General features: G+C 48.3%; 1 protein-coding gene across 1 annotated transcript; it reads right to left on the reverse strand.

Moving 5' to 3' along the window:
- Positions 1-14,463: 14,463 nt before the first annotated feature.
- Positions 14,464-15,705, reverse strand: LOC144179738 (uncharacterized). The gene has a single exon (XM_077708179.1). It carries the CDS (start codon positions 15,703-15,705, stop codon positions 14,464-14,466), a length of 1,242 nt encoding a protein of 413 aa, XP_077564305.1.
- Positions 15,706-18,145: the final 2,440 nt, after the last annotated feature.

Raw genomic sequence — 18,145 nt, forward strand, 5'->3', positions numbered from 1 at the left:
CAAATATGAAAAACTTTTTAGGGCCTGACGCTGCTTCGAGGGGCAAGTCCATGGTCCTAAGATGGTCTTTAAAGTTACCTGCCCTTGATCTAGGCGTTCAGTATCTTAAAAAAAAACGGGATTTTGGTGCCAAGTAGGTCACACATTCTAATAAATTATGTTCCACGGTTTCTATGGAAGAACAGTTATCGCAGTACGGGTTGGTCGTCAGTCCGAGGCGAAAGAGGTAACTGTTGGTGTAGGCTGAGTTCAGTCATAGGCGATGATATAATGTCTCCAGCCTACGAGGGAGCTCTCTTGGAAGTTTTGATGTCAATTCAGGGTCAATCGCGTGCAAAAATACTTCATTATTGGGTTCGTTGCTGCGCCATAGCCGGTTTCTTTCACTTACTGCAAAGCGATGGGCCATGGTGGAAGCGTCTGTTTTTGTAAAGTACACTTTGCGGTATTTCCGGTGGTTAAGGCCCATACGGGCCGCTTCATCGGCTTTTTGGTTTCCAATAATACCACTGTGGCCAGGTATCCATTGCCATTTTATAGTGTGTCCAGCAATGCAAGCGAGGTGGTGAAGGTAGGAGATATCGGCGGCTGCGGTATGGTGAGGGGAAGACCTGCTCCTCCTTGACAGAATTTGCAGAGCTGCCTTGGAGTCTGTAAAGACTGACGCGGCTGGTGGCGTAGGACGTAAACAATCGTTTCTTTAAGGGCATATAGCTCAACCGCTGTAGATGATGTTGGTCGCTCCAGACGAAATGAAAACATTTCACCCGTAAGTGGCACGTACATTCCAGATGAAGAGCTTTGCGGGGATGACGATCCATCCGTAAATATGTGTGTTCTAGCCGAATGCATTTTATACATGTATTCTAGCACGATATGTAGTATTTCAGTATGGGACATTGTCTTCTTGGGGCCAATTCCAGGGATGCGACATTGAATCTGTAAAGGAGTAACGTTCCCAGGAGGGAAATTTCGAGGCATTATTTGTTTCGGCTGGTTTGGAATTAACAGGGGCATTCTGACAATTGCTTGGGCGAATCCAGACCTCGAGCAGCTTGAGGATACGCGACTTAAAAAGTGATTTCTTGAGTGAAGCCGATGCCTCAGGTGTACACGGAGAGTCTCCTGTTTTCTAATCACGTCAAAAGGCAAGCAACGTGCCTCCGCAAGGGTTCCGACGCTCGAAGATCCCTTCGGAAGCCCAAGAAAGATACGTAAATTGTTGTTCCTTGCTGCCTCAAGACTCTTCTTGCTTGTGTCTGATATTGGTTGTAGGACTGGGAGGCTGTACCTCAGCACACCATCCCCATAACCGTTGTGCAGCATGACCATGGAATGACAATCGCTGCTTCAGCGCAAACCCGCAAAACATTTCAAAACCTGAGTGGTCGAAGAAATGCGGGCCCGTAACCGTTTAACCTCGGGTGACCAGGTCAAGTTGCGATCTATCAGAATTGGCACGGAATCAAAATATATGTTGTTGTGGCACCTACTCAACTCGTTACCTTACCCAAAGCCTAATTGGTGAAAGAGGGCATAGTGCTAGTCGAAACATACTTGCAATGGTTAGAAGACATTGCAACGAAAAAATAGCGTTTACACAGACAAGGATAGAGAGGGAGGGACACACACTTTTCGTCTTTGCCCGCGTCAGCGTTATTTTCACGCTGCAATGTTGTGCCAAGAAGTGCTCAAAGACAGTCCTCCGGTGTTGTGCATACTACGACTTCTTCCAAAAAGTTGTCCTCCCCAGCCTCTTACAATCTATGCATCTCACTATTTTTCTCTTTCCTTTTCAGAGCACTTATCCCTCATTCGCAGGTCATGAGACAAGCCTGCCGCAGCCTTGCTTGCTGCTCGAGTAGAGTGCACCTTTCGTCCGGCGTTCCAAGACGACGACGACACCACCCGAGATAACGGGGCTTACTTACTGCAGCTTAAGTTGTTATTGAATAAACGCTGCTCTTGAACTTTTGTTGGTGCGGCGCAATTTGATGGCAAATTAAGAGCGGAAGGGTTTCCAGCCGTCGTCTATTGCTGGTTCTATCTCAATAACACAGCCTTCTCGACTAAGAGGTGTTGGGGCACGCACTTCGTCGCCGGGAAGAGTCACGCCCATTCCATTTGCGATCGCGTGTGTTCCAGGTTGGCCGACGATTGGGGCGACGCGCCTACTACATCCAAGAAGCAGCTTGGTGTGAATAAATGGCAACGCTGTTGGTATGTGCACGGACCACGTCGTAGGTGTAACGATGGCAGTTGTGACACTGTCGATGGGAAGCGAAGGCCTTGGCGCCAGTGTCTCTCCAAGTTGGTTGATTGCGTGCCCTTTACAAGTCGGGAAGTTTTACTGCTGAGCTTGGGGATACTGTTTTCTTGTGTGCATGTGGTTGGGGAAGGTGGGAGGGAAGGGGGGAGGGCTGCTTTCGGACGCTGGCTATTCTCTTACTCCCTCCGTTTATTTATACTTGCGAATTTGACGAGACATCTCCGGGTTCTTTTCTGCTGTAACGGAGCAATATTTGTTAACTTTAATTTGTCTATTAACTGGACTGTTTTCCTCAGTTCACAAAATACGCAGAACATTCTCTTTGATTGAAAGCCCCCTCAGGAGCTTGGTATACGGCACAATACGTGGGTCATCGACGGGTTTGGGTTAAAATGATCCCAGAAAGAATGGTCTCTGAAAGAATGGTCCCTGAAAAAACAGCCCCGGAAGAAATGGTCTCGGAAAAAATGGTCCCAAAGCCAAAGTAGGGAAAAATGGTGCCGGAAAAATTGTTTCCGGAAAAACTGGTAGCTCAAAACGCGTTCGGGGAGAGGACGGGGGCCCGCCTCCTCACTGTTCCGACCGGATTGTGTGTTTTAAGCAGAAAACATGGTACGAACAACAGACGTACAATCAAATTTGTGTTGCTCTTTTATGTTATATTTTTTCAAACTCTGGTAGCTCTAGTCTCGGATGCCTCTTGTTCGGGCATGCCAGCCATCCTTTGGGGTGGGCGATTGATCGATTACCCTACCGATTCATCGATTAATGCATTGTTCGTGAATAAATACTTTAACCATTAATCGGTTGAACTCACGTGAGGAGAGTGGACCATGAGATATCAATCCACCAAAACTTTGCGTAGGCATGTTTGAGGGCATCGCCTTACGTAGTAACAACCCGTTCTTATAGTATCATGGTTAGAACCACAACCGCATGTACTCGAAGACGAGAGGCGCCGACGTCGTTCCTTCGAGAAATGGCGGCAGTTAAAGGTACGTTCGCGAAACGTCTGTACCACGTGATAGTCTGTTTAGCGCGCGAGCGCGCACGCACACGCACACGCATACACACACGATATTGCTTTAAAATGCGGGAATGCATATGATTTTAACGCCTGCGTGTTGATTACCTAAAGGCAAGAAAGTAGATTTTTTTAGTCTTTCTGTACTCCACAACAACTGATAAGCCAATCAGTTAGTCGATTCGCCTGCCGATTAACTAGATTAAAAGTTTTGATCACCCTACCATCCCTCCTTTTATACATCCATCTGTACCATTTGTTCCTGGACCGTTTTTTGAGGGGCCATTTTTCCCGTTTTCCGTCATTGACATCTCAGCCAACGTAAAAAGGCAATAATGCGGTATGACGATTACTTTGCGTTATATTTTTCAGAAAGCGAAGTTTGAGAGCGCAAGAAATGGTGAGAATAATGTGGTTCTGTCAAGTTCCCTGGAATGCCTGATAATTTTCGCAAGGGTATTCGCAGCGTTTGTCCGTTTCCCTCGTTTGCCGGAAGCAACGCCAACATTAATTTTTGCGTACGCGTATAGGATAGGCCTCCCCCTTTTCTTCAGGATCTCATACTCAGCAAACATCTACCGTGCTTAGTGCAACACATCACGACAGCAACACCGGGTCACTTTCCGGCTCGCCCAGTAGGCCGCGGGCCTATACACCACACATTTCTGAGTTCTCAGTTAAAGGGACCCTGCAACACTATTTGAGCAGTGCATTTAAACCTGCGCGACGTTTAGATTAGGAATACCTGAGCCAGATATTACACGTGCACGTGAAGCGGTGAGCGCGCAAATCGCTGTGAAAGACGCGGAAAAACCGAGCGCACCCTCCTCAGTTCTCCTCATTATGCATCCCTGGCATGGCATATACGACGTCATTTGGGCCATGGCTGTCCGATCGGCTGTCACTGCGCGGCTAATTTCTCGCATTTCCTGTGACGATCCGCTGCCGTCGGCGCTGTGTGCGAACCTCTTCAATTCCTGAACCTGTAGGCACAGTTTTGCCGTTTCTTTTGTGTTTTGAGTGCGTGCGGAGTTTGAGCGATGAGCTCAATACTTCCCTTTCAACCAGACCACTCGACAACAAACGTTTATTGCTTCAAAGACGCCCTACCAGCCCGAGCGATTGCTTGCGAGCAGGCAGCCATGCCTGCTTTTTTGTGGCACCTAACCAGAAATAGACCCCTCCACGTTTCGAAAAAAGGGGAAAACTCCCCGGCCTATCACATATCGAAGGCCGCCGGATAAGACGCCGCGAGCCGCCCCCCTCTCCGGGAGAGAGCGCGCAGCTTTCGTCGCGTTGTCCGCGGTCGAGTTGAGAGGGAACCATTATGCGCGATTTTTCATCGCGCGTGGTGTCGGTGATAGGGAACGGATTTTTATAATTCTTGCGGGAGGAGATTGCTGGGACTGTACCTTAAAATACAGTTCGAGTAGTCGGCGCTAAGTGTTGCAGGGTACTGCTATCCTCTTTGGCCCATGGCCTGAACCACTGTACCATTGGCCTATAGGCCAGTGGCAGAATGGTTCACCAATAATGGTTCGCCGCATAATACCAATTCTCACCGAGTACCATTGGCCTATAGTCCAGTGCTACTCGGTGAGAATTGATATCATGCGGCCGATGCGCAAGGTCCAAGATGCACGCTTTCTGGTTATCCACATCACTGTGTCCCGTGGAAGAAGCGTGGACGAAGTGCACGGGGGATCTGCAGCAGCGTGTATACCATCGCGGCGGTGGCGGGCGAGAGAACCCCGTGTTCAGCTGCGGGTTTCCCACGGCTGGGAGGCGAGTTCCTTCGAAAGCCACTGCGGTCCGCCGCAGATCGGCGTGGAACAACGCAGCCCACAGCTCTCGCCACGGGCGAGAGTGCCGTAATAGGCCACGCGAGCAGCCGCAGTGGCCGGGGGAAAAAAAAGGATGAGCCTTATCGACTGGATTAATGGACGCGTGGTGAAAGGTGTCGCGAAACAGCACTCGCGGGTAGGAGGACTGCGTGGTACTACCGTCCGTGGAGCGTGTGAGCACGAGGACGGAGAATGAGAATGGGTGTTCGGCGCCCAATATTGTGGGGCCGCAGGCGCTGTAATCGCTCGAAAAGAAAACAACAATGACAAAAAAAAAAGTCTGCAGAAATTTAGAGAATTGTCTACAACAGTCAAACCTGGATATAACGAAGTTGACACAAAATTCGCATTTTTTCGTTAGATCCAGGTTTTTGTTACATGCAGCTTTCGAGTTAAAGCTTGCGAGAATGCGGCAGAAACGAATTCAATATGCTAGGCATCAGTGATGCTGAACTCATCCTTGTTCAAGTATATATTTCACACTGAAAAACTGCGTGATTTGCGCTTGCTGCTGCTACTACACGGCCCCCGAATTCACGAACGTAACTAAGTATCACTTTTGCTTTTTGATACTTTTCGGTGCCTTGACGCGTTTCAAGAACCAAACTTAAGCTGAAAGGGCGCCTTTTCGCGAACTTCGTGCTCTTTTCTGTCGTCAAAATTGTTGAAGGGATGTTAGCTGGGACACTGTACCGGCCGGTGACGTTCTTCTTTCTCGCCGGCGGAGATGGCATTTAAAATTGCGAGCTTGTGTTGAAAAGACAAATCTTTTCGTATTCAGGGAGCAGAAATCATCCACGAACCCATATCACAGATATCAGGGGACACACGCGACTATAGGCCGACAGGCAGGCCTTGCACCTAACTGACACCGCACTCACTCGTGGAAAAGCACGACAGGTTGAGGTGCGGGCGAAATTGGCTAAATTAGCGCATTTCACCAGCCGATTTTTCAGAAAAAGGACAGGAAACCTTGATTCATCAGCGTAGCAAATTCGTTACACCCAGGTTAACCGTCGCAACTTATTCGTTACACAAAGGTCACAAACACATGGACTTCAATGAAGGTATACGTGGAAATGGGAACTTGAAAAACTTCGTTAAATACAGGAATTCGTTACATAGAAGTTCGTTACATCCAGGTTTAAATGTAATGCGTAACATTCTTATTTCGCTTGTCTTGAGTATGAGCTCTTTACAGCCATTTTTTGGGGGGTTTTCTAAATCCCATCCGACAAACTATTTCTATTTCCGCTATTACCACGATTACAGTTTGAACTTTCGCGATATCTGGCATTACTGTGGAAATTAAGGGTGTTACACGGTTCGCACTTTTCCGTATTTTTTAAAAATATATTTGGTATTGTTTAGTTTTTCAAAATGTTTTGCGACCTGTTTGCTCCATTTCGCTATTGTAACGATTACATTTGGAACTTCCGCGATATCCGCATTTTTGTGGAAATGCAGAGCTACGCCGTTAAAACCACGGTAAATACGGTATGACAGTAACCTCGGTCACGGATTTGTGGCTACCACTTCGAAGTCTGCACCACTGCTCGCTTTCCAAGAATTCGTTTAGTGCTACCGAACCTGGAGACAAACTCCCAGTCTACACAATTTTTTAACCGAAAGACACGACATACTCATATTCAACAAGACACTTTTTGTCCCCCATGTCCGTACGCAGTTACTTTCCTTACGCGACGTTCGGCTAGATGTGAATTCTGCCAGCAACTAGGGACCCTAGAGTATTCGACTGCGCAGATAACCCAGTTCTAAAGATTAGAGCGCGGTAAACACAACGACACAGTAGAAGAACGATTGTCCTGCTTCTCCAAAAGAAGAATGTCGTTGTGTTTATCGCACTCTAATTTTTAGAACAAGTATGCACCCACCTGCCCAATTATGTGTTTAACTGAATACGATCCAAACCTGCCGCCTTTAACCCCACATTTTCCCTCAAGCAGTGAGAGATACTGCTGTCCCGCTCTCAGCCTGAGGACGACGGAATAGTGCCGCGGCAGCGCGGACAACAGATGAGCTACTGCACGGAGGAACCGCTTTCACGTTAATGCTGAATAAAGTTTTCTTCTGTCTCTCTCGAAGTCCCACACTTGTTTAGCCGCAATGTTTTTTTGACTACGCGTCCAGACGATCGAATGGCTGACTATTGGCAGGGGGAACAGTGCAGGCGCCCGGGTGATTCTTTAGGGCCCGTAAACAATACCTTCGGAGTAGCCTGCCGCCGAGAGTGAGTGGTGCAGCCACCCGCGCAGATGTCAGCTTCGCGTTCTTGAGCCCGCCAGAAGCAACCAGGCCTTCGAGGCCCATAGTCTACGCGCAATGGTGACACATATTTGCGCGGAAATAAATCCTGCATCGCTGGCAAAAACACCCCAGTCGTAAATTACCCGCCTAGAGAAAGTTAAAAAAAAAAACAGAAACAAAAAGATTTATAGACGAGAAGACGGCACGCCTTCTTTTTCTGGCTGTTTTCGCGTCCGAAGTCAAGAGCCATATCAGTGCCACCTGCACCCGACAGCAAGGACACGCATGTGCGAAGCGCGTCACGGGTTAAACGCCCCGGCCGCCGGGTCAGTGGAACACGACACCGAACTTGCTGCCCGTTCAAAAGAATAGGCTAAGCACCACCACTTGGAAGGGGACGGGCGCGCCTGGTCAAAAGATCGGCACGTTTCGCAACGACCGGCGGCTTTCGGCCACACGCACTTCCAGGCGGAACAAACCAAGGAAAAGCGAATGGAAACGGCGTGCGACCGAGTAACGACAGGGGCTATTTGACGGCTCCTAAACAACGCAGGCGCCCCTCTCAAGCGCGCGTGCAGGCGGTTGTCTTCCGCGGCTGTGAAAGACGAATGCCGGCCAGACACCGCGGTTCGTCCGGACGGCGACAGACCTTCGCGACGCAAGACAACCCAGAGGCGCCCCGCGCCTCTTGAAGGGGGGAGGGGGGGGGGGGGGGGGGGGGCGCTGTTTGGGCAAAGTCGGGCGACGATGTTGAACCAAAAGTAGCGAGGTCAGAAGAAAAAACGCAACAAGCGGCCCCTGTTTGAAGTGACGAGGCTGCCGACTGCGGAATGTAGGGTGAAGGACGTGCGAGTGAAAAGAAGTGTGTCTCTTTTCTAGAGGCATGTTGGAGACGACCACCCATGTGCTAAAATGCGGTGCTGCAAGCAAATAAAACGTTAGGAATTGTTTGATGAAAGTGAACGAAATTCTCTCGCTTTCCTCGCGGACAATTTAGAGTCGCGTCGTTGCTTCGTTTAGCCGTAACTGCACGTGGTACAGCTATGGACGCTTTAAATCGACGACTACTGAGTTGCTTATAGTAGGCAGGTTATCCTAACTAATAAGAGAGGGACTCTTATTAGTTGTGAGGCACCCTCAAGTAACCAGTAAGGGCATGGTACACAAGTGAACTTAATCAGTGCGTGAATCCGTATGCGGAAGGCCAATCAAATTAATTTATTTGAGCTCAGGGAAGGAGACTTCACTTGGAGAGCAAACTATGACAAAGGTTTCCCGCTCATACAACGTCTGCCTTCTTTAGTGCAGATCAGCCGAGCGCCCCAATTCGATGAATGTATACCCGCAAACTCGCTTAATTCCGGTTACTGAGAGGGAGAAAGAGAGAGAGAGAAAAAAAAATCACACAGGCACCGGCAGGATTCGAGCCTGTGTCTGGTAGACCAGACAGAGTTAGTGTCAGTCGTCTTACCCACTGGGCTACGACCGTTTTTTTTTTTTTCTTTAATGCCGGTCTTCGACACAACACAGAAACACAAAACAAACTTATTCACATGAGCAACTCGAGCGACAAGCCACCAACCTATATGAAGGCTGATGTCTCTCTAAAATTCCCTAAGCATAGTCAAGGGTTCTATCCTTGACAGCCACTCAGGAGTGTATGCCTTGCGCTTCTGGACTTCTACGTACTGGGATATAGACTCACGAAAACATTGCCGCGTAGGTCGGGCGTCCACATCACCGTGGAGCCAGGCCATGCGCGAGCGCCATATTCTATGCAAGGCCACCAACATAACGAGGTCCAAGGGCGCCCCCTCCTCGTTTTCGACCGCTAGATAGCGTATGCCATGGGGGCTCAGCGGGAAATCTTTATGAAGGGTGCTCTGGAGGACATCCCACAAAAATACCGCAGCCCAACAATGCAGAAAAACGCGCTCTATCGTTTCTGGTTGTTTACAAATTGAACACTGAGTTCCCCATGGCACAGATATCCCTCTATCCTGCATCCATGTTCCAACAGACAAGGTGCCTGTGTGTAATTTGAAGAAAAAGGTTTTCACACCAGAGTGAACCTCCATTCTTTTGACGCGCTTTAGCACATTTTGGCCTGGCCCAGCACGGTAATTATACCTATACATAGGGACGGGGAAAACAACATCGCAAATGTCCTTATACAGTTTTTTGCGTGTCACAGAGGACAGGTACTCTCCAGAAAAACGTGCGAATAGAAAACGGGCCGTCATAACTATTTCCTTCAAATACCCATACACGCCACCTGGCATGCACCATGTTGATACTACATATTCCGGCATAGCACGCGCCAGCCGTACTTGCATGACACTCTGCAAGAACGGGTCACGAACATCTCGCCAAAACAAAAACCGGTTTACCAGCTGTCGCACATAAAGGTGCGCTAGCCCCAAGCCACCATCTCGGACTCTCCGAAACAGGTTTGTTCTGCTGCACCTCTCCCATGTTGAACCCCAAACGAACACCGCAAATACCCGGTGAAGCCTTTGGACGTTGATTCGCGAACAATGCAGTACCTGCATGATATACCAAATCTTCGCTACAAAGAATAAGTTACATGCCGTGGCCCTTGCAAAAATTGACAACCTTGCCCCCTTCCATTTCTCGGCCTTCTCCCTCAACGCCATTGTCTGGCTACGCCAGTATGGTTCACTATCCCTGTAATATTCCAGTTCAACGCCCAAGTACTTCACTGGAGTGGTGACCCAACTAATATTAGCGAAGGTTGGCGGTGTTGATGACCATTCCCCATGCCAAAATCCTAGGCACTTTGCCCAGTTCACAAAACTACCCGTCACCATGCCAAACTTTTTGACAGTGTCAACTGGGTGTAGGAACAAATGGTCCCGGAACAAATGGTCCCGGAACAAATGGCCCCGGAACTTATGGTCCCGGAACTTATGGTCCCGGAACTAATGGTCCCAACTCGAAAGTAAGAACAAATGGTCCCGGAACTTATGGTCCCGGAACAAATGGTCCCAGGGACCTCTTCGGGCAAAATGATTCTATAAAACTCCACGTGGGTTCTCTGTTCAAATTTGTTGTATCTTCCTGGAGTGCAGTTTTTATTTCCTTACTTCTTCATTTTTTTGTTTTCTTTGATTTTCACATTCCGTTAAACCGGTTATCTTAATTTACGCTATTATTATACGCTATTAATTTACGCTATTATTATTATATATTAGAGAGTTTTAGTATAGCGTTTTAGCTGTAGCGTTAACGTTTTGCGGGCCGCAATCGCGAACGGATAGCGCCTCGTTATGCTACGGTTAGCGTGCCCGCTAACGCTATGGGCGCGCTAAAGTGGTGCTTTCCGCTATACTAAAACTCCCTATTATATCGATTAAACACGGTATTTATGCCAACCATGCATTTTTGTGCTAGTGCAGGGCATTACACTATTGGCCCGTTTGGGGAATATTTTTATTCGTATGTACGCCGTTTTTCTCCGGCCTTTTTTATTTTTCTGTTCGCGTTTTTTATACGTTGAAGACGAATATTGTTATTTATTACTTCTCTCTCGCTCTCTTCAGTTATTCGATTTTTGTAATGTTTTCATTTTTGATGTTTTCGACTTTTTGGTTTATCAAAACATCGTTATTTCAATTATCTGCCTTGTCACTATATAACCAATGAATGAGCTACGTGCAAACACAAGGGAAGAATAAGCCACGTGGGAAACATGCGGCTCCATCCATGATTTACAGAATACGTAGAGGCATGCCTCAGAAAGAAGCGCTGTTAGTTTCTTGTGAGCAAGCACTTCACGGGTGCGTGCTTAGTGAGTTCTCTGCCCCCTCCCTCCCCCTCATAAGTTTTATCAGTCACCGCAACTATTTCCAGGCACGGCCAGACGCTCCCTTCCCGTTTAAGAAGATAGTTTCTGAGTCCGGCCGTGTTCCAGGAAGCCGCACCTGTAGCGGGACGCCGCTAGTAAGCGAGATTGGTGACAGGCACAGTCTCCAGACATGCGGACGTCTGATCGCGAGCATCGGCTGAGCCACTGGTCAAGCCAGGCTGTCGCGACAGTCAGCACCATGGTCAATTTGTTCTAAAGAGGGCAATGAGGGCCATCTCAAGCAAAGAAATTTGTTACCGAAGCGAGTGCACTTAGAGCCACTAAATAAGAAAATTGTGGCAGCCCGTTATTGCATTCGCTTCAAACACCGGCCCTGGGCTGCCCAGTACAGCTGATTTTGATTGAAGTGCCTGCCACTGGTTTGCCTGGTATTCGGAATAACAAAAAAAAAAGGCGTGCAAAGGAATCACGCGAGGACGTACATGTGCGACAAAAAAACTGTATACCGCATTTCACTCAAGTAAATTCAACCTTAGCAAATATATTATATATCAACAGATGCAAATTATATTGTGCACGAATACAAACATATAAACATAAACACATTGACCCCTTCCTTCCCTCATACAGGCGCTCATGCATAGGAGCAGTAGTGGTGGGACCATTTCTTCCTAGTTTGAAGTTGGGACCATTTGTTCCGGGACCATTAGTTCCGGGACCATAAGTTCCGGGGCCATTAGTTCCGGGACCATTTGTTCCGGGACCATTTATTCCGCGACCGGTGTCAACTACCAACTGAACGCTTTCTTCGTTCATACAAAAAACGGCCACGTCGTCTGCGTAAGCCAAAAGTTTAACTTCCGACTCATGCAGTCGGAAGCCTTCGATGGCACTATTTCTGATTATACTCATACACAGGGCTTCGATGTATATGCAAAACAATAGGGGGCTGAGGGGGCAGCCCTGGCGCACCGAACGCTGCACTTCAATTGGGGCTCCCAACTTTTTGTTCACGATCAGCCGCGTAGTGCAATTGCGGTACGCCAGGGCGACGCCCTCTTTAATTACAAACCCAACGTTCACATGGTCCAAAATACAAAACAATATCTCGTGTGACACACAATCAAACGCTTTTTCCAAGTCAATCTGCAGAACTGCCACTCCCGTGTGCAGGGCGTCGCAGCACTCAAGGACACACCTTGCTTTATGGATATTTGTAAAAATATTGCGACCCTTAATTCCGCACGTCTGATGTGGCCCTACTATTTGTTGGACAACACTTTGAAGCCTTTGTGCCAGAACTTTCATAAAGATTTTGTAGTCGACGTTTGTTAATGATATTGGCCGGTACGACTTGACAAATTTAAGTTTCTCCGCTTCATCTGTCTTAGGAATGAGGACTGTGTGGGACGTGGAATATGATGGGGGCAGTGTTTTAAGATCATACGCTGCATTAAACATCTTCGTTAGCACAGGTACCATTTCATATTTAAACATCTTATAAAAAGCAGCGCTTAACCCATCCGGCCCCGGCGACTTTCCCGGGTTCAGGCTTTCAATAGCACATTTCACTTCGTCTTCCGAAATAGGTCGTTCAAGCCAGTCCTTCATTTCGTCTTCCAAACGAGGCAGCCCGTCTATGAAATCCCGCTTGAAGCTTTCTGCGTCCACCGCCTTAAGAGCGAAAAGTGCTTGGTAATACTCATAAAAAGCATTATCGATTTCAGTTAAGGCATAAAGTTGGGCTAGTTGGTTATCTGACTGCATTTTACTAGCGAAAAATAGACGCGGACGAAGAAGAAGTACACAGGACACTCGTGTCCTGTGTCGCTGTGTCGCTAGTGTCTAGCGAGTGTCCTGTGTACTTCTTCTTCGTCCGCGTCTATTTTTCGCTAGTAAAATGCAGTCGATTTCGCTTTTTTCACTCGTTACTTTACCCATGTAAGTTATCTCCTTGATCTGATTGCGTCGTGCATGTGCTTTTTCTATTCCGAGCGCACGCTTTGTGGGCGCCTCACCTACTGCCCATTGATCTGCTCTCGCGCGTACTAGGGCACCGCGATAGCGTTCTTCGTCAATAAGTTCAAGCTTATGCTTTATCTGTGCTATGTCGTCCTTAAACACCCCGGGCATTCTTCCCTCCTCTAACGTTAATTTTTGTAGGATGTTTCTAAGCATTCTTTCCTTTTTGGTTTCTTCATATTTAATACAGCTACACCGTTGTATGGCTTTTATTTTTATCTCTTGCTTGCTTAACTCCCACAGCGCCCCGATGCCACTATGTGTTCCATCTAGTTCGGCAGTTTTCTTTCTAACAAACGTCGTAAATGTTTCGTCCTCCAAAAGTTTAGAGTTTAATTTCCATAGGTCCCATGTAAAGGGGGACCCTTCTTTCTTGCCCCCAATCGTGCACTTAACCAAACAATGATCGGAAAAGGAAACCGCGTGCACATCATAGCTTTGGCATTTCTGTATTAAATCCAGCGAAACGTAAATCCTATCCAGCCTCGCGTGGCTGAAACCTTGAAAGTGGGTGAATCGGACGTCTTTTTCCCCGTCTAGACATTGCCCGACATCAACGAGTCCATAATCCGCAACAATTTCGGATAACAAATTAGTACTAGCATTTCTATACGCGTTGTTACTTGTTTTATCCCGGCCAGAAAGTACGCAGTTGAAATCACCTGTTATAATGAGCATTCTGTCTGTATCGACGTGTTGCCTGAGAGTCCCAAAAAAATTTTCCCTCTCTATTACAGCATTTGGAGCGTATACACAGACAATTCGAAAGTTCACATTATCAAGGCTGCAATCACACACAACAAGCCTGCCCGACGACGTCACACCCTCCACAACCAGACCCGGCAGTTTCTTCAGCAACAATACACATCCCGCGGAGATCCCCACAGCATGACTTACGCAAGCATAGTACCTCGACGTGAAACGACGCACCATGGCCTCGGTCTCCTCCTCCCCCTCGACTTTCGTCTCCTGAACGGCTACAACGTCAATGTCCTGCTCTGTTAACAGACGGTAAACCTGACTTTGCTTTCGACGTATCGACAGCCCCCGGACATTTAATGTTGCTACGCTCAGGGACCCACTCATTACCGTTCACTTATGAAGGCTACAAACCGGGCGCATGGTGCTTACCTGACACGTGAGGACTACGCTACGCGTTCTTAAACGGCGCCAAAGCATCTGGTGGAAGTTGCTGCACCGGCTGCGTCTATGGAGGCCCCCGACCGCGATGGACGTTCGTTCGAGGCTTGGAAAACAGCCGTCGCCCCTGGTTCGTTTTCAGTGGCGGCTCCTCGCTGCTGGTTGTGGTTTCGTGGCCGCTCCCTTCACCCGACTTGTCAAGGCTGCGCTTGACTGTGCCTCCTGTACCACCTAGCGTTTCCGCGGGCTGGTGCTCGGCGTCCCCCGTTGGCGGCTGAGACGCCGCTGCGGCCGGTTGCTCGGCGTCCCCCGTTGCTGGCTGAGACGCCGCTGCGGCTGGTTGCTCGGCGTCCCCCGTTGCTGGCTGAGACGCCGCTGCGGCCGGTTGCTCGGCGTCCCCCGTTGGTGGCTGAGACGCCGGTGCGGCTTCCTCCTGCGTCCTAGGCTCCGAGCTCTGAGAGAAGTCCGTTGTGCTTGTAGTCTCCTCCGCTGTCGACTGGTGTCCCGTGCCTTCCGCGGCCGCTTCCGCCTCGACCACGTCCATGAGGTGTTCGTCAAGTTCCTCGCGTTGCACAGGCCCCGTGACCGCCGCGTAAGTGCGAACGCACTGCGCTTCCGAGTGGCCGAAACGCCGGCACCGGGAGCAGCGTGGCACTTTGCAGTCTCTGCGGACGTGACCCGTTCCCTGGCAGCGAAGGCATTGCATCGGCCGGCCCGGTGCGACGAGGAGGGCCAGCTCCCCAGCCACCCGAATTTGATGGGGCAAATCTTCCAAAGTCACGCCAGATTTTAGCTTCAGCGTGACCACCCTCGTCGTAGACCCTTTGTCAAGGACACCTTGTACTCGCCATCTTTCTTTGGTGATCTCGATGACCTTGCCGTAGGTAGCGAGTGCTGCCCGGACGTCCTCGTCATCAACGCCGTGCAGCAGCCAGTGTAGCTTAAGCCTCACTTGGTGGTCTTGCGGGTCGATGACGAGACACCGGCGTCCCTTCACCTCCTGCTCGCCGGCCGCTAGCATTTTCTTTGTGGCCTCGGCACTCTTGAAGGTCACCGCCCACACGTGGTTGATTTGGTACGCCCCCAGCGCAATCACGTCGGGGAGCATACCAACACGGGCGAGCATGTCTCGGAAGTCCTCTACACGAAACGGTCGGGCTTTCACGTCGCCGTGAAGAAACACCGTATTGGAAACAATACGTCCTGTAGGCAACTGAGGCAAAATAACTTGATACTCACTATCTCCCTTAGCATCTACCCTGTTTCCGCGGCCGGCGTGGGCCGCTGTCGCCGCTCCAACGGAGCTCATGATTCCGCGTCCGCACGCTACGGTGGCAAGAGGTGGAATGTACTGGGCTACGACCGTGAGTTAGTACCCGAGAGTCAAACGGCTTACTCCCTCGTATATAACGGTACGGAGTCCATCCGTGCGCGCACCACCATCAAGCGAACTTGATTTGAGCCGTGAGTTGCAGTTTCATTTAGGGAATAATCAAGGTGCAACTCACGACTCAAATCGAATGACGGTCGGGGCGCAAATCGGATGTGACTCGGGGCGCAACTTGGATGTCATTTCCAGTCCCCGTACTCCGCACCCTCGCCATCCCTCACGGAGTGGAGATGCTGCCATTTCTTAGATGTTAGGGGTACGGCAGGAAGAAGACAAACAAGAAACGTTAAAAACTAGAAACAAGGGAATGCTGCCAGCAGAGTCTGGACATAAAAATGCATTTGAAAAGAAAACCGTTAATGTAAACGGTGAATCAAAATCCGATTACTGAATTACACGAACAGTTAAAGCACATGACTGCCATCGCAATAAAGTGTGTGTTTTTTATATCTGTTTATAGTATGAATTGCGCTCTACGTGAGAAAATGTGCTTCCCTTTTTTGTTTCGAGTGGATTACATTGTCCTGTATGTCAACTACTTTCAGAAAAAAAAAATGATGCGGAACTCTCAGTAATATCTGTCGCGTAAGGCTCGGTACGCTCGCGGTATAGCGCGTTTAATAGGATCTGAGCGGGACGCTTTGAGGCACCAGGGAGAGGAAAAACGTTCCTGTGCGCCCCAGTGAAGGCCACGATTTAGTTCACCGTTTTCTTTGGAGCCCCAGAGTGCTTAGCCTTTAAATATCTGAGCTACTTCAACGCTTAAGAACAATTCGTTCAAATTATGGAAGCGAAAAGTGGCTGAATCTCTTTTAGAAAGACAACACTAATACCAACTCTAACCACTTTTTTGTATTAAAGTTCAGAGTGCATCAGCAATATTCAGAGCCTTTCTGCTCGGTTAATGAGCATTTTTCTTTTTTTGTTTCGCTGAGTCAAACTCTATCTTGTTATTTTTGGTTAATATTAATTATATGGCAAGAATATTAGGTCTTGTATTTAATTTTTAATGTGTAATTTTTGTCCAGTTTGTGCATTTATTACTCATTTGTTATATATTGTATATATTACTGCACCCCCCCCCGTGAGTGGGCCTTTAGGGCTATTCTAAATAAATGAATGAATGAAACTTTATTGACACAAGGATGGCGACTCGGCCTATGTGGGGGCATGTGGGGGGGGTGGTGTCAATTCGGGAAAACTTTACATTCTCAGATGAACGCCAGTAGCGAGAGCGAAGTCCCACAAGGAGGCGAACACCTGCTTGGCTGTGGCTGCGCTGGTGAGTGTCACGCTTCAAAGGGGTCCAAGCTGGGGTCGTCTAAATAAATAAATAAATAAATAAATAAATAAATAAATAAATAAATAAATCCTGGACCCCTGCCCTCCCCCAACGGAGACTAGACAACCAATCGGCGCGTGACAGTCCAATTACTTTAGAACACGTTTTTGTATTGAACGCGCTCCCATCCCCCAAGGGCCAAGAATGCCGTACATACTTGGACCAGGGAGAAGTTCAATTTGAAGAAGCCACATGACCATTAATTCTAACGCCTCCTTTCCCGACACCCTTCCCCCTTTTTCCTGAACACGGCTTCTTGGCCTCCTTTTAGAAATATTGGCCGGTTTTTTTTTCCCTTATTTGTAGGGAAAGGAAGGGCTTCGCAGCATGTTTTCCACTTTCCCTTTAGAAAAACTGTTGGAGTTGTGTACGCGTTGTGAGACCGAAAAATTCAATTCAATCCAAGGTCGTCATTAATTAATTAATTAATTAATTCATTCATTCATTCATTCATTCATTCATTCGTGCATTCACATTCGTTCATTCTTACCGAGTAGGGCAATTGTGTCGCTGAGGGGCCCTTTTAAATCATGGATATTCAGGAAGGTCGTCATTCGTTCATTCATTCATTCACTGCGAGGACGTCAATTTTGTGTCTTAGGGGCACTTTAAATCACGAATCTTCAGGAGTCCCTTGTATAACATTACGCTAAAATATATAGTTTCAGAGCTATGCATTGCACGTGCTGCGCTACGATTCCCTTTGCCACGAGAACGCGTGAAAGGACGCGACCTTTCTTCGTTTACTTTTTTGAAGCTTCCGAAATAAACTAATGTCCTAAAAGTATTCTAAATAGCGGAGTCAAAGCTAATGTCCTAAAAGTATTCTACGTAGCGGAGTCACGTACATCGTACGTTGAACAACTCCCTGCAACCGCAGAATACTATTTTTGACGTTCACTTATGTGCGCACGCTAATAAGGGACGTACGCTCACTGATTCAAGCACAATTAGCTGTGTACAGTGCAGGCAGCGCTCAACGCCAATGGCGTACAGTAAATTGTTGTTGCAACAAAG

Source organism: Haemaphysalis longicornis, unplaced genomic scaffold, assembly GCF_048455015.1.
Source record: "Haemaphysalis longicornis isolate Haplotype H1 unplaced genomic scaffold, Haemaphysalis longicornis Haplotype H1 scaffold_4, whole genome shotgun sequence".
NCBI classification, from domain to species: Eukaryota; Metazoa; Arthropoda; class Arachnida; order Ixodida; family Ixodidae; genus Haemaphysalis; species Haemaphysalis longicornis.

What these genes read in the sequence shown, in the direction of transcription:
- LOC144179738 (XM_077708179.1), bottom strand. Translation starts at nt 15,705, where the DNA reads ATGAGCTCCGTTGGAGCGGCGACAGCGGCCCACGCCGGCCGCGGAAAC.